This window comes from Agelaius tricolor, unplaced genomic scaffold (genome assembly GCF_023055355.1).
Source record: "Agelaius tricolor isolate 1412-34295 unplaced genomic scaffold, bAgeTri1.0.p SCAF_1, whole genome shotgun sequence".
In the NCBI taxonomy this organism is placed as follows: domain Eukaryota; kingdom Metazoa; phylum Chordata; class Aves; order Passeriformes; family Icteridae; genus Agelaius; species Agelaius tricolor.
Window position 1 is genome coordinate 76,112,669 of NW_027269261.1, and position 16,157 is coordinate 76,128,825.

At 40.5% G+C, this 16,157-nt stretch overlaps 1 protein-coding gene across 1 annotated transcript; it reads left to right on the top strand.

The window, feature by feature from the left end:
* Positions 1-5,192, top strand: RDH14 (retinol dehydrogenase 14). Its single transcript, XM_071440314.1, has 2 exons — positions 1-465; positions 3,698-5,192. Exons 1-2 carry the CDS (start codon positions 118-120, stop codon positions 4,313-4,315), a joined length of 966 nt encoding a protein of 321 aa, XP_071296415.1. The 5' UTR covers positions 1-117; the 3' UTR covers positions 4,316-5,192.
* Positions 5,193-16,157: the final 10,965 nt, after the last annotated feature.

A 16,157-nucleotide genomic window follows, 5' to 3' on the forward strand; every position in this document is an offset into this window, starting at 1 on the left:
CCGCCCCGTCAGGGCCGCGCTGCGGGCACCGGGCCCGGCCCGGGCAGCGCGCAAGCTCCCGAGCCGCTCCGGGACCACAAGCCCCAGCAGGCCCCGCGCGGCCCGGCCAGGCCCGGCATGGCCGCGGCGCTGCCGGCGCTGGTGCTGGGCGGGGGGCTGCTGGTGGCCGCCTGGCGCTGGCTGCGGGGCGCGGCGCGGCCCGGGCGCGGGGGCTCCATGCGGGGCAAGACCGTCATCATCACCGGGGCCAACAGCGGGCTGGGCCGGGCGGCGGCGGCCGAGCTGCTGCGGATGCAGGCCCGCGTCATCATGGGCTGCCGCGACCGGGCGCGGGCCGAGCGGGCGGCCCGCGAGATCCGGGCCGAGGTGGGCGAGCGGGCGGACGGCGGGGGCGAGCTGGTGGTGCGGGAGCTGGACCTGGCCTCGCTGCGCTCCGTGCGCGCCTTCTGCCACCGCGTCCTGCAGGTACGGCCGGGCCCGCGGGTCCCCGTCCTCGCTGCCCCGGCCCGGAGAGGGCACGGCCGGCACGGCTGGGCGGTGCTGGTGGCGGTCTCTGGGCTCCCTGGTGGCGCCCGGGTTTCCGTGTGGGTTGGACGAGGCAGTCCCTGCTGCCAGCAGCGCGCTCGGGGGCTGGGGAAGTCGCTGAGGTCACCTCAGGGTGAAGAGGGTGTAAGCAAACTGGCCGTGAATTAGCTCCTGGAAGCATGAACTTCGTTATAGTTTGGCCCGTTTTAGTTTAAAATATTCTAGATCTTTTCTGTTCTGGGAAGGCAATGCTTGTTTCTATGTGAGATAAATTATTTTTCTTATTTTCTCTCGGAATTAACTAGCTTAACCTTTGTTGGTTTAAATTAGTGTTACAGCTCAGCTTTGCCACCAGAAAAATAAAAGTTGCCAGGTGCACTGCTGACATGCTCCAGACATCTTTCTGCCACCTCCTTAGGTTGTATCGCCACAAGGATTTAAATCTGTCATCCACCATCAGCAGAATCTAGTCAATAGACAGTTTTGAATATGTAAAATTTTTGCAGATTCCATAAAAACCTGAGTTTAAGGAGAATGAGGACATCCAGACTTTGCCTGACAGAAATGCCACTAGATTTGTAGAGCAGAGGGAAGCACTGTTGGAGGCATTATTTCATTCCCACCAAAAGCAGCTTTTGGGACTTTGATCTCACCACATCTAGCTACTCAAGTCAGGAGACATGAAGTCATGGGAAGCCAGGCCTAATAAGTTTTGCTGCTGCTCAGGGATTCGTCAAGTACTTTAAAGATGCTCAGACCCTGTTGTAAGAGCGGAAGAAAACAGGGACTATATTGTATTAATTTTAAAACTGCTTTTATAAAAGTTAAGTGTCAAGTTTTAAGTTCTCTAGTGGGACACTTTGTAATCTGTATATATATATATATGAATCCAGTGATAAGGTCTAATCTTGTTTCAGTGCTGTGGGAAAACCTGCATACATGAAAGGATTTAAAATTTGTGTAATAAGCACACAGCAAAAAAAAGAGACATACTGTTTAACTTTTAGGAATTTTATCTTTTATAGTATAAAGTATCAGAGTGGCTCTTAAGTGAGAAATAGATAAAGAGTGTGCTATCTTCAGAGTATTGCTGATGCCTGCATTATAACTTGAATGCACTTGAATGACAAGGGATGCAGGCTCAAGAGATACTTTCAAGAACTTTTCCACCCAAGTATATGTTATTTACCTTCCCTATTTTTGAGTCCTTTTTGGAGCTGTTATTTTGGGATTAGTTTGGGGGTTCTTGGGGTTTTTTGTTTGACATAAAGAAGATAAAAACATCATCAGGATGGAGAGACAGTGTACTCCCACTGCTTAGCCTTATTTGTGGGAGCTTTACTTTGCATGACTGAAAGTGATTATATCTCTCACTCCTTAGTCTCACTGAAAAAAAAGTAAAAGACACAGATGTTGGAGGGTTCCATGGGAAAATAGAGGAAGTGAAAGTGAGCTTAAAGGCTGCAGGAAATATCACTGACCATCAAAGCAATGTTTTGTGCATTCTACTGCCCTTGGTTGTAATAGCTGCCTTCTTGGCATTGATCACACACCTCTAGGTTATTACATGTAGGAATTTCACAGAATAGCACATACCATACAGAGGTCTTGCTTCTTGAAGTGTTAAGTCTTGCAAAATAAATCCTCCAGTCAGATGTTTTTCTCTAAAGAAGAAAGGAGAATCACTTCAGTGAGCCGTTCTGCAGTCAGTACTTCTTCCCTCCTGTCCTGATTTAGTGATAGTGACTGACCATTGTGTCCCTTTGGGTGAAGATGAGAACTGAGTTTGGTGCTCTTTGGATCATGTCTTTGGGACCCAGTTATATGAAACACTGAGCAGCCACAAGTTCCACGGAAATCAGTCTGAGATTGAAGTACTTGAAGTTTTGAGTGATCAGATGCCAGCACCTTTAACTGAATGCCAAGTGCAGATTTGGGGTTTGCTCTTTGTATCTTTGCTGCTAATGGCAGTGAAATAAAAGGGGAAAGGATGCAGAATTCATTTATGAGGTTCTCTATTTTTATCATCAAAATGGTCCAAGATTGTCTCAGCTTGTCTTCCAGTCCCTGAGTTGGGTTTAAAGAATTAAAGGCAAAGAAAACTCCCAGTGCTCTTAGAGAAAATTAATACCTTTGTCTCTGATTCATGCAAGCATAAATTGTTCTTTCACAATCTTTTGTCAGAGGTGGGTAAGAGTGTTGAATTCAGAGCTTATTTATGCAGCTTACTTTAACTTGGGTTTTTTATTTTTTTTAAATTACAGTTTTTGGTAAATTGGAGAGCTCTTAATTTTTGAGTGGATTCTGGAGCATGAAGTGAATGATGCATATATCTAAGTTATCAATGCCATCTCTCTGTTAATTACTTATATTTTCCGATCCTGGAGAGTGTGACATATATCCTTGAGTCTGATTTTTACCAAACTGAACCAGAACAGTGATCCATCAAATCTCATGTGCCACACACCTCATAGAGCCTCCGTTCCTTAGTTCCTGAGTAGAACTATTGGACTCGAATTATGTGAAATGTTACTTTTCTGTAAGTCCTGCTCCACAGTTCTCACCCAGAAGCAGAGTGATGGGTACTGGCTTTAAAGTAAGACAAGTTTAAAATCATGAAAACATTATTTGGAGAGTTTTTCATATCATCCTAGTGAGATGATGGGTCTATAGTGTAATGGTTCCTCTTCAGCCCTGAGGTGGATTCCTTGTGCTCCATGCTTGCGTGTTGCACGCTAGATCCCTCTGCTATAGCAGAGATTTGCCATAAATTAATGTGTGTCCTCTTGCAGTTCAAAAGACAGGTTGCTTTTTAAAGGGGAAAAAAATGCATCACAAAGGTAATTTATCACTGAATTGCTGTAGAAAAGGCTGCTCTTGGAGAAGCCAATGATTGAGTTATTTGCCTGCATTAGAAGTTGATAAAGATCTGCTCTCAGGTACTTGCATCCTACCGGGATCAAGTGCACAGTTTAGTGGTAGTTCAACTTAAACATGTTTTGGTTTTTTTTCTAGCAATGCTTTAAGAGAATTTCAGAAATTTACAATTCAGAAAACTACAAATTAAATTATTCTGTTTTGGACAGTGCCCAATGAGAAATTTTGAAGCATAATAATATTATATATGGGAGTTCTAAACCTGAATGATTTTTTTTTTCTTTCTTCTTTAAAGGAAGAGTCAAGGCTGGATGTTCTGATAAATAATGCAGGGATATTCCAGTGTCCATACATGAAGACAGAGGATGGTTTTGAGATGCAATTTGGTGTAAACCACTTGGGCCACTTCTTGCTCACCAACCTTCTTCTGGGCCTTCTCAAAAATTCTGCCCCAAGCAGAATTGTTGTAGTGTCCTCAAAGCTTTACAAATATGGAGAGATCAACTTTGAAGACTTGAACAGTGAAATAAGCTACAACAAAAGCTTTTGTTACAGCCGAAGTAAACTGGCCAACATCTTATTTGCCAGGGAGCTGGCCCGTCGGCTGGAAGGGACAGGAGTCACCGTCAACTCCCTTCATCCTGGGATTGTCAGAACAAATCTGGGCAGACATGTGAATATTCCTTTGCTGGCCAAACCTCTGTTCAACTTGGTGTCGTGGGCTTTCTTCAAAACGCCTCTGGAAGGAGCCCAGACATCTATTTATTTGGCCTCTTCTCCTGACGTCGAGGGCGTGTCAGGAAAGTATTTTGGAGACTGCAAAGAGGAAGAACTTCTTCCTAAAGCCATGGATGATTTGGTTGCAAGAAAATTGTGGGATATCAGTGAAGTGATGGTTGGCTTACTGAAGTAAGTGCCAGGGAGTGTCTGCAAAAAAGAATGCAGATAGCTATGCAGTACATTTTGGCAGCAGTGAAATTCTCACTTTAAATGCTGTGGGAATACAGAATTTTGCCCAGTAAGTATGAAATAAGAGAGTGATTTATTTTGGAACTCTATTTTGAAATGAAAGACAGTCTTCCAGAGACACAAGCATTCAGAGAAATTTTTAAAAAAATTGTGAGTGTGAATATAATTTCTGGTTAAATCTGCTTAGAAACTCATGTTTTGCAAATAAAAATTAAGCAGAAGTTTGTTTTGCAATATATAAGCATATTTGTCAATACATATCTTGTTGGACAATGCAGGGTACTGATGGTGAAACACTTCTCCAAAAAATTATTTGAAAATAAGTCTTAATAATAGTCATCTTTTTTTTGAGCCATCACAATGACAAATGGAATTAAGAGTTTTCCTGATATCTTGCACTGTAATTGTTGAGGCCTCTGAGTGCCTTTCAAAGGCTTGTCAGCCCCATGGTTCAGTGAACAAAATTGTTGAGCCATGCTGAGTTTTCTGTGAAGCACAAAGTCAGCTATTTTGTGATGTTGCTGCTGTTCAGTGTGTAAGTACACTTGATTGTGCAAGTTGTATTTTTATTTTCACGTGTGTTGAACTTGCCATTTCTTGAAACCTTGGGTTTCATTAAAAGGGTAGTTGCAAAATGTATAATGGTCTTGATAGGGCTTTGCATGGCATGAACTGTGTAAGATCTCATGCAAATTAGACCGAAGAGAATAAGCTGCTCAGTGTGTTTGGCTTGACTGATGGCACTTTAACTCAGTAATGAGGTTCCATAAATGTCTCATACAGCTGACTGAGTATTCTTTAATAAAATCTTTTAAAAAGAAGACATAGCATTCATTCTTTAATTGTGGGAGATGTGTCAGAAACCAGCAGCCTTGATAGAGTAGCCTTGTTTCAAAGCAGAACATGAAGCTGTGTTGGTTTAGGGAGCCTGTGCTCTGGGGCTGGTAGAAATAAAATGGGCTCCAATGAAACAATGAAATACACGAGTGTTGAGTGAGTCTGTACTGATTTTTTTTTGTTGTTGTTCATGTAACTTATGATTTCATATTGACATTTATGCCTTTTTGGTTTGGTCTACATTATTAAAAATTTCTAGTACTTAGGATATATAGTATGAATATGGAAGAATGGTTTAGAGTGATCTATGTTACTATTACTCAAAGGAAGGAGAATCAATAATAAATTATATATTCAATAGTTCCTTAGTTATAAATACATCAGGTCTGCACTTCAGGTGGTCCCTACTAATTTTTAAAAATTGTTTCTCTGATTGTTTACTTGGACTCTCAGCATACTTTAGCTTTTGCACAGTGGAGTGGACTTGATCTTGCCTTCTTTATTCCCCAGGAAGCGTCTTTACTGGGTGACATGGGTGGGGCAGAAAGCAGCATTCCAGAAAATCAGAAGGCGAGCTGAAAAGCAGAGCAGGTTTGTAAAATCATGTAACAGGTTGAACTTTGCACTACTCACTGTAAGGCAAGGTGTAGAGGTGGATGTCTTTTCAAATGACACTGTGAGTGTTGAACAGAGTTCTCTAAGTGATGCAGAGGGAGTTGTGCTACACACTTAAAGAAGTCCTGCTTTGATCTTCAGTGATGCATTTCACATTTTAACTTTAAACACTTGTAAATGGCTGCAGGCAGCACCTTTAGCAGGCAGCTGAAGAATGAAGACTTCGTTAACTTCTCTGTAAAGAGTTACAGAGGAGCTGAGCCAAACTTGTGTTTCAATACTACTGTAGCAATTCTAAAGAAACACTACTGCATTGTTCCTCTGCTGAAATGTGTGGGCATCTTTTGCAAGGAGAGCCTTGGATGCAAAGGTGGACAGTGGAGAGGATGATTATCCTCAAAATAACTGCAGTAAAGAGCTGCATGGAAACTGCCTGAAGAGCAGAGATATATGTAATTTTTAGACTGAATGACCTACATAGGATGTGCCCTTGCCTTCAAAACAGCAAAGGTGGATTCATACTGAAATATGAGATGCAGAATAGGAAGTCCTAGTTGTATGCAACAGGCCATACTTCATACATCCACAATGTACTTACTTTTGTTCTTTTGAAACAGTTTTGAAATAAGAGCCATTGTCAGAAAGGGATTACATTCCTGTAATCATAACTAAATTACAGCCTCATTCTAGAGTAGACTAATCCTTAATGGACCCTTAATGGTGGATGAATATTACCTGAAAACAATTTGAAAGGATGGATTGTTGGGTTACTTATAGAAAAGTGGGCTTTTTTCAACATCTGAAATAAGTAAAATTTATCACCTTCAAGGTTGAGTGTCATTTAACTGCTGTGGACTAGAAAGCTTTGATTACTCCCTTGAGGCTGCTGTGAATGTTTCTTTATGTGATGCCTTTGTTATTCTAGTAGCATCCAGGAACTAGAGACCTCACAGGTCAACAGATCTACAAAAGCTAAGTGCAAAACCAAAGAGTCCTTATTTCAACAAACAGTAATGCTGACTCAGTCTAGGTAAGAACCAAACATTTTGGCTAAGGAAGCCTCCTCTCCCTCTCCTCTCCTCCAATAAACTCAGGTGTATGTGTATGATTTGAGGACTGTGGGCTGCATGTCTCCTCTTGGAGCTGGTAGAGGATCAGCACCTTCACACTTGCCTCAGTGTAGCAGTGCCTCCAGAATGATGTGGCAAGCTCTCTCTATTACTGTTGTATAAACAATTTGTATCGAGAGCATGCAGCCAAAAATGTTGCATTCCAGTTGCCTTCTTTCACCATCACCACCATTTGAGCACTCCTATCTCAAATTAAACTTACTTACTATTAAATTAAAGTTTTTAAAATAAGGGTGAAAGAGGAAGGCAGTGATCTGGGATATTAGGCAAAGCCCTTGGAAATGCAGCTTTCGTTGACAGGTATGGACACTGACAACATAGCTGGCAAGTACATTACAAATATGAAAGTACAAATACCTAATCACCTGCACTTAAGTAGGTACAGTAAAGAAAGCCACAGCTGAGTTTCATATCTCACTGAAGTTTCTGATAAACATAAATGTTAAAAGACTTTTTTCAAACACAAAATGTGCCTTCAGCTTTCTTAGGTAAATGGTTAGAATTTGAGTGTTGATTTTTGGGTCCATGAGCAGTGTTGGGCCAGCACTCCATACCTGTGCCCAGGGGATTTGAAAACAAGCTGGGACATGTCTAGGGCACAGTGACTCCTGAGAACATATTCCCTGCCCTTTTGCTTCTCCCAGGGAAAGTGCCTCTGATAGCTGAGAGGTGGAGAGCCACAGGAGGGCTTAACTGCCTATTTGCAGACTTTCCCCAGTGGAGCTTTTGGCCAGTGTCAGCAGTGTATCCAAGTGGCCCCATTTCTCAGTGGTCACATTTTATATGGCAACATCTCACACCAACTGCAGTCTAAAAGGCTGGGATTAGAATCAGCATTTTGAGGGGCAATGCATGTCTGTGTGTGTGTACAGACGTGTGTAGGTGCAATTTAATCTCTCAGTTTAAAAGATAGTCAGGAAGAGCTGTCAGTGATGTACCAAGGAGCTGAGGTGTATCAAGGAGAGTGGGTTGTCACAGGACTGTCACCTGCCACTGTGCTGCTCTGGCACATGGTGAGGCATTGGGCTGGGGATAGAGCAGTCAGGTTTGTGTTGAGCTCAAGCAGTTGAGCTGAGAGTAGGAAACATCTCTGTGTAATGGTCAAGAGAAACTTCAAGTATCTTAAGGGGAGCACTTTCTATCTGTTTCACTATAATCTATTCACCTTTGGCTGTGGTGCTTTTGAAATTACCTGTAATAACCAACTTCCCTTATGGACGGACCAAGAATTTAAAAAGGAAAAATTGAAACTATTCCTTTTTTTTTTTTTTTAACTTCTTTATTTTGATTCTAAATTGCAAGCCCTAGCTATCAGCCAGCTCTCCCTGCACACATGTATGCATTATAGCTGAGATTTGTGCAAGCAAGCCAAATTGAAGTTGCATGTATTCATTCTGTATGCCGCATCTGTTTAAGCCAAGGGAGACTGACTTACTTTTTAAAAAGCACTCTGAATCTGTCACCAATTTACCTTTCTTACCTTGCCACAAAGGCCAACGTCTATCCCCAGGCAAAGGGACAACTCTGCTCTTTCAGTTACTCCAGTCAACACAGTAGGCAAGCTTATAAACCCAGTGGGGGTTCTCCAGTAAAAATTCTCCATCTTAATGAAATAAATGTTCAGTTTTTCCATGATGCAATAAAACTAGAAGTATTTAAACTCTCCTCTTTTCAGCAGTTGCCTGGTTTGCCTAAGCTTGCTACTAAGTGAATGCTTCACAGGCTCCAAAGCCTGAGCCCTGTGAATGTGTGGCATGATTATGCTTTTGCTGAAAAATGTGGATAATTCCCACTTCAAACAGACTTAATTTCTTTTCACCTAAGGCTATAAACAAAATAAACAACTTGCAAGAGTCATACAAATAACTTTAAAATGGAAGGTCTGTTCCCTTTTTCACATAACTTTTTCCAAACTAATCATTTAGAGAGTAATTGACTTGCAAAACGATCCAGGAGGCCTCCACAGTTGAATTATTATTTTTGATCTGTCCCAGACTGGTGCTGCTATTTCTCATAACAGAAAATGACAGGCTCCCTCTAGACTTTTTACTTACAGCTTTAGCTACCACTAGCAGCCTCACACCTGTCGTAACTGGATTCAGATCAGAGAAATTAATTAGAAAAGTTAATTAATGCCAAATGTCCTGTGTAACATGGGGAAAGGAATGCTTCCCTAATCACCTTTTGTGAGGGAAGCCTGGCACAATGACCATCAAACAAGGTTTAGAGCCCTTTCTTTCCACATTTAAGAATGATCACTTCAGGTAATGTGGAAGAAACTTGGTTAATCTGCATAAGGAAAATATCAATAGCTTATTTGCCATGAAAGACTCAGAAGGCCATCACATGCTCGAATCATTTTATCAGGGTGCTGAGAACATTATAGCTTTTCTTATGTCTGCTTCTTGGGCAAAACAAGCAATCTGAAATCATGATCCCACTAAAAGCACTGGGAGTCATACATCTAAATATTTTTGCTGATCTTGATCTCCTGGCTTTAGGTTTGGGCAGTAGGACCCTTACAGCCAGATGGATGATGATTGTTTTAAGCTTGATGAATGAGGCTTTATGCACTTCTGTGGATGCATGGCATTTTTAAAGGAAATAGGAGGGTGGGACGGTGGTGGCAGTAGAAGTGCTATGCATAAATTAAACATCCTGCAGCATTCTACAGAAAGGTATGTTTTTATCCCCAAAGAAATGTCAGCTCATTGTTGCAGTTGTTGGGATGTCTGTCACCTGGACTGCAGTCTGATGATGACTGATCTTAAGATAAACTGTCTTAAGTTTATCTAAGTCCTGTTGCAACCTTCCCCACCAGGAGGTCGGTGTCCTGAGTCCTCCTAGGTCCTAGCATGACCATCACCTCTCCAAATGCCACCTGCCCTGGAGACAAGCAATGCCAGGGTCTTTCTAGATGCTTCAAGAAACAGGTCATGAACAGCATCTGCAAAACGACAGGTGACACACCTGGAGGCTCAGAACCAATGTGCACTGCATCAAGTAGTTTTGGTATCATTTTATACACTTATTTACAGAAAGAAATGCTTTCCTCAGTGTACATGGATAGATATTTTAGGCTTCAGGCTTCCCTGGAGGCCTCTATATGCAACTCTCTAGGTGTATCCCACGAGTAAAGGATAGTAAATTGAAAATTGCTTCGGTACAACCAACCCATTTACTGCTCTGAAGGGCTGAGATCCTACAGGTCCAGTAAAAATTATTAAGAGTTCTAGTTGGCACCTCACCTGGCTTTGAACATACTTGGGAAGAGACTAGAGCTTCATTTTCCTTCAGTCTGCCCTCCTCAAAATATTCAGAGTCCTAGATGTGTCTCAGAAGAATCACCACAGATAGGGAAATAAAAATAAGATTGCTTTATGAAAGCTTTTTGTCCATAAAATTTTGCTGTCAGTGGAAAATTTTTAAAAATTCTTATTTTATATAGCAAGATGTATTATGAAATAATTGTATTAGCATAGCTAAGACTGGGGTCTTGGGCCAGTAGAACAGACTAAGAGATAACAAGCTCATCTGTGGTCACAAAAGAGGCAACTTGAAAATTCAAAAAGAATAATTGAAAAACTTTGATTACAGTTATGTTGTTTCTGAATTTGCGTTTTTGGGGGGTTCTGTTTGTTTGATTCTAGATTCTTGCTACTTTTTAAAAAAGGGTTAAGACTGTATAAAATATTAAAACATCCATGTTTCAACAAAGAGGCACAGTTCTTCACTGTGGAAAACCCGTAAAATGACAGGAAATGGCTTAATGTGGTAGGTGTTCATTTTTAGGGGTTCTGTTGACAGAAGTTGATGGATGAAAATATTGTATTTCATTTTTGCCTTTTGTTCAGTAAATAGCGTGGAATTTTGATGCTGCCTAGAGGGACAGCTTTGTACTACGGTGGTCTAAGCTGGGATTTTTCATTAATGTAACTCAATCAGAGTAGATGGGATTTTTTTCTGGTTTTTTGTTAATTTTTTTCAGGAAAAAAGCTGAAGTCAAAGAGAAGACCAAGAAAAAAGCACCACAAAGTTTATCTTTTACTCATCTGGAAGAGTTTATTTTAAACATGGAACATTGTTTGCTGCTGTGGAAATGAAAGTGAGAGAGTTGCAGCTTTCTTCCAATGCCATCTGGCAGATGATTTACTTGCGTATGGTATTCACTAATCCAAATAACCCCGTGTGTGCTACCATTGTCTCTTTACTGATCATGCAGCTGACTTGGCTGAACCCTCCATGGCTCACACAAGGCTATCAACAGCACAGTACAATAGGTTGTTTAAAATTAGAACAGCATTATGGAAAAGGATGTGCCAAATTCATTGTGCCTTTACCTATATTAAGCATTTGCCTTGAGTTTGATGTTTCCTTTTCATTCTCTTCATGGTTTTATTCACTCCAGATCTACTTGGGCTGTAGCCCATTTATTTCAGCACTTACATGTAGCTCAGATGGGACCAGAGTGGTGAGCACCCAACCCTGGGATGGTATCCTTGCCCTGATGGTAATTGTATTTTCTCCTGTAAGGTCCTTCATGAAACTTTTATTTCTGCTGGGAAATAAAGCTTTTTTTTTCTTTTAGCAGGACAGCTGTATGATGTAACCAGTAGTTTTGCCATTAAGGAATTCTCCCAGTTCTTAACCTGAGCCAAAATTGTCTCTAGATCAGGATATTTCTATTTATCAGGCAACAGATCCAACTACTCCATTATTATATTAATATTAGTCCACTTCCTCTTGCTGTAATGCAAAATAAAGAGCCTCAAATTGCTATATCTGGAAGTAAAATAACCAGAGGATTATGCCTTGAGAAGCAAATCCCAGGCTGTGAGTAAATAGAAGCATTCCCTTATATCTTTTGTTTAGATTCTAAGGAGAGGTGGGTATTCCAATGCTCTTCTATGCTCAAGATAATGTAATGTCTACCTTCTCAATGTATTCTGACTGAGTTTTCCACAGTGCCTAACTCTATGTGCATAAATTTCTTATTTTGTATTCAAATTCCGCTCTCTGGTCTAAAGTTCTAAAATATAAGTATTGAGTGAACCTCAATTATTTTTAATCACTTCTGGCTTTTAATTGGATATTGCCTTGATAGGTCACTTCAAATAGTTAATTCTTTGGTTCCATTTGCAGTTGAACAATTTGTTAATTGCTGATTTTCCTTAGAGATCGATCAATATAACTCATATGTGAAATTAAAATACATATAGTGTAAATATTTTTGTAGAAGACAGGGAAAGAATTGAGAGCTCTTTTACGGCAAAGTAGTTGACACTTTGAACTCACTGGCTGTATCTGTATTACTGGGCATTTATTGCCAGAATAAATTGTTTCCTTATTCACAGGTTGACAGGGATAGTTGGGCAATGTTCATGTTACCAAATCCTGTTCTCTCCCAGAAGATGTGTAGGTGCATCCAAACTGTTTTCTGGGAGTGTCCTTGGCCCATGCTGACTCCTGAATGATGCAAGAAGCTATTTAGAAAAGTATTAGTAGGCCAGAGCCAAAATTGTGCCAGGAACTGCCAGAACTCTTGAACAGGACTGATGATTGAATTTCAGTGCTTGGGCTGGTGCCCTGTAACTCCTTAGTGGAGCGCAATAAGCATAGCCAAAAAATGCCCTTCTTCCTTCAAATGTCAATAGATAAAGGTAATTTTTCAGTCTATATCCATGACATTCAGAGACTGGTCTAAAAAGCTGAACCAAATTTTCTCTTAATAATTTTATAGTGTGAAAATTCCACTGACTTTGCTGCAATTTCTATGGACTGACCCTGTAAACAGACGGGAATTGGTATTATTAACATCACCATGTCATCATGCTTTATTCATTTCCAATTTTATAACGATAGTCTGATCTCTTGGAATTGTATCTGCTATCACAGCACTGGACTATGGAAACCTTATTTTATCAAAATGTGTTATTCTTGGACTAGAATTCAGAGTTATGCCATTACATTTTATAGACCCATAGATTTTTTAAAGCCAGAAAAGGCCCTTAGATTATTTAGTCTGACTTCCTAAATGACACAAGACATTTAATTTAACCCAGTTAGTCCAGCAATCTGGGTTTGGCTAAGGCTTATCTTCTAGAACAATGTGCAGTCAAGATCTAAAGCTATCAGTAGTTGGGAGAATCCATCACTTCCTTTGGGACTGCAGCCCACCCTCTTAAAAATGTGTGGTTTGAGTTTTGCCTGAATTTGTCTGGCTTTCACTTCCAGCCATCACCGCTCATTATGCTGTTCTGTGTGAGATGAGGGTGCTGCTGTTATGCTCAGTATTTTCTCCCTGTGCTGATACTTGCACACTGTAATCACTGAAATCACCCCTGGATGTTTTTATTAAATTCAACAGACTGAGCCCCTTTATTCTCTTATTGCAAGGCCCTTTTCCAAGATTCCCAATAATTTCTGTGGCTCTCCTCCACATCCCAGCCAATGTTTCACCTCTTTTGTGACACAAGGAAACAAGAATTGGATGTAATACTCCAGTGTTTGTCCATTTGTAGGCAATCCTAGTGCTTCTCAGTGCTTTCCCTCAGTTGCTCTAAAGTTATCACTAATTTGATAGCTTTAGATATAATAATAATAGTGCCTTGGGCAGCCCCCTGGCACTGAGGCCAGCTGGAGTAGTGATGCATGGTTTGCATCACTACTCTTGAATGCTTTTTATCTTTCACAACAGGATGTCGACATCCAAACTATTTTTGGTATTGCTTCCTGTCAATTTCTGGTACTGAGGTGGTGTTTAAAAGTCTTGGACGATGCTGGCAGAGGCCAAAACCAGGCCAGGGATGAAAAAAAACATCCCATGGCATGTATGCTGAAGGGCTCACCTCTAGGAATATTTATTAGGATTTTTTTGTTCAATATGGTAGCCTAAAATGGTCAAGTTACCCTCAAGGCATCAGATATTTTTAGCTTCAGTGAAAGTATTAAAAAAAGACACATTTTTCATTTTTGCTTTAAGAATCTAGACAACGGATGTATTGACTCAACTGGTCATCTCAGCTAGATGGAGATATTGTCAAGTTAGAGATGTCCTGATTTTCATTCACCCCATTTTCCTCAGACGCCTGTTTTTGAACAGTTTCTTTCTTTGGTAGGATTTGCCTCTCCCCACTTCACAGCTGACAGTAAGGGTACTCGAACAATTAATAGCCCAAGTTCAACTTCTCATGACAACACTTAGATGAAAGAACTCCTGCTCAGCTTCACTTTTGTGCACAACTCCTAATCCTATGGAGATGACTCCTATGGTGATAGTAACGCGTCTAAATCACGGAAAGGTTTTTTTGGTCAAATTACCCATGAATATAATATATTTGCATGGATGCGATAAACAGACTTTCAATTCATTTTTTCTGACTCTTACAGTAAGAATTGTACATGAAATAGAACCTTCTATCCTGAGTTTTCAAAATTCAAACAGTAGTGTGTTTGTGCATGCACCTGGTTGGGTGAAAGCCATGGAAGGTCCTTGCAACTGGTTTCACTGAAGCATGGAGTGCTGAGCACAGCATATTCAAATTGTGAATATGACACTCATATTTAGAGGCCGTCACCAGTTTGGGCTGTAGAGTGTGCTGTGGATTGTGGTAGTTTGGGACCAAAATCCTGCTCTGTTCAGTCATACTTGATAGAGGACATTTACTCTTTGTGGAGAGTGGAAGGGATGGCAGATATCATAACTCTCAGCCACTTGAGGTAGATCTATTGACAAACATGAATAGCAGTCTTGACTTTCTTCTCACTTATAAACCAGCTTTAATATTCATTTGTGTGAGTATTGAAAAAGTACAAATTGTTGTTCTTACCTCAGAAACACCTGTGTTCAAGAGTAATTTGAATAGCTGATATGGCATGAAACAGGGCAAAGCCTGTTGCAGACATACAGTGGGGATTCATTATTACTTTCATTACATTTATTATCATCACCTTCAGTGACACATGCAGTGTTTCTTTCATCACCCTATAAGGGAGTTAAACACTACAACTGCAGTCTAATATTTCTCAACACCTGCCCATCTGGCAAGTCTTTGTTTGCTGAAGTTTGTTCTGCCACCATTGATTTTAGATTTCCACTTTTACAGCTGATCAAAGAGATGAGATTACTTAAAACAAGGGCTTCCTGAGCAAATATATCACCATTGGCCTAGTTTGGATTTAGAGATCTTTGGCAGTGAAAGACTTCTGGGCATATTGGGTTAGCAAAAATGAATGTGCATGCAGATATTTATGATGCCGCTTTGTTATTTTTAATGCACTGTACATTCAGGATTTTCTTCCCTTTATAGTGGAAGATCATGTAGATGTTTCTTTGAAGACTAATTTAGGAATGTTGGAAAACATGTGACGTGTGCAATTTATTATATTAATAATATCTGATGAAACAACAAATGTGAATAATCCTGCTGAGTACAGAGAAAACAAATGCGCTCTTTTTATGCTGTACTTTATCTGATCTTGGTAGACAGTTAATATATTTTGAAACAAAATATGCATGGCAAATGTGTTCATAATACTCTAATGAAAGTATTTTTCTTTCTCATTTTTAGGTTTTTTTTCTCTCTCAATCTCCCCTTTGTTTTCTTCAAATAAAAAAATTACAAAACATGGATGTTACCATCTGTAAAAAACTAAATTCTCCTCAGCTGCGAACTCTGTTCCAGTAGGTTCCTGTTCACCCTATGTGCAATAAATAATATGGCATGGAAAACAGTCCAAAATCCAGTATAATTCACAGAGATATTAATAAATTCTATGTTTCTTTTCTGGTAGGGATGGCAAGCAGCTGAGCAAATTGGAGCTCCACTGCTGAAGATGATTTAAACAGCATAAAGTAGGGCACAGTCAATAGGGAAGCCACTAATATAGTGAAAAATCCATTTGCATTGTTGACTCACTAATTTATTTGGTGTGCTATTGATTTGATCTCTGCCAAGAGAGACTAAGGGCTTGGTCACAGCTTTATTGAATGCATTTAGGGCTTATATAGAATGGCTGGAAGAAAATCGTAATGATCAGGACATGACTGGGCTAACTTGGAAAAGCCTGGGAATTTTTGACTCTAAAAGCTGGATTCCTCTCTTTGTTCCTCCACTCCTACAAGCTGCTGAGCCTTCTCCAAAGGATTGAGGGTGCTTCACCATCAGACCCCATGTGCCCACTGGCATCCCTCCAGGCAGACCA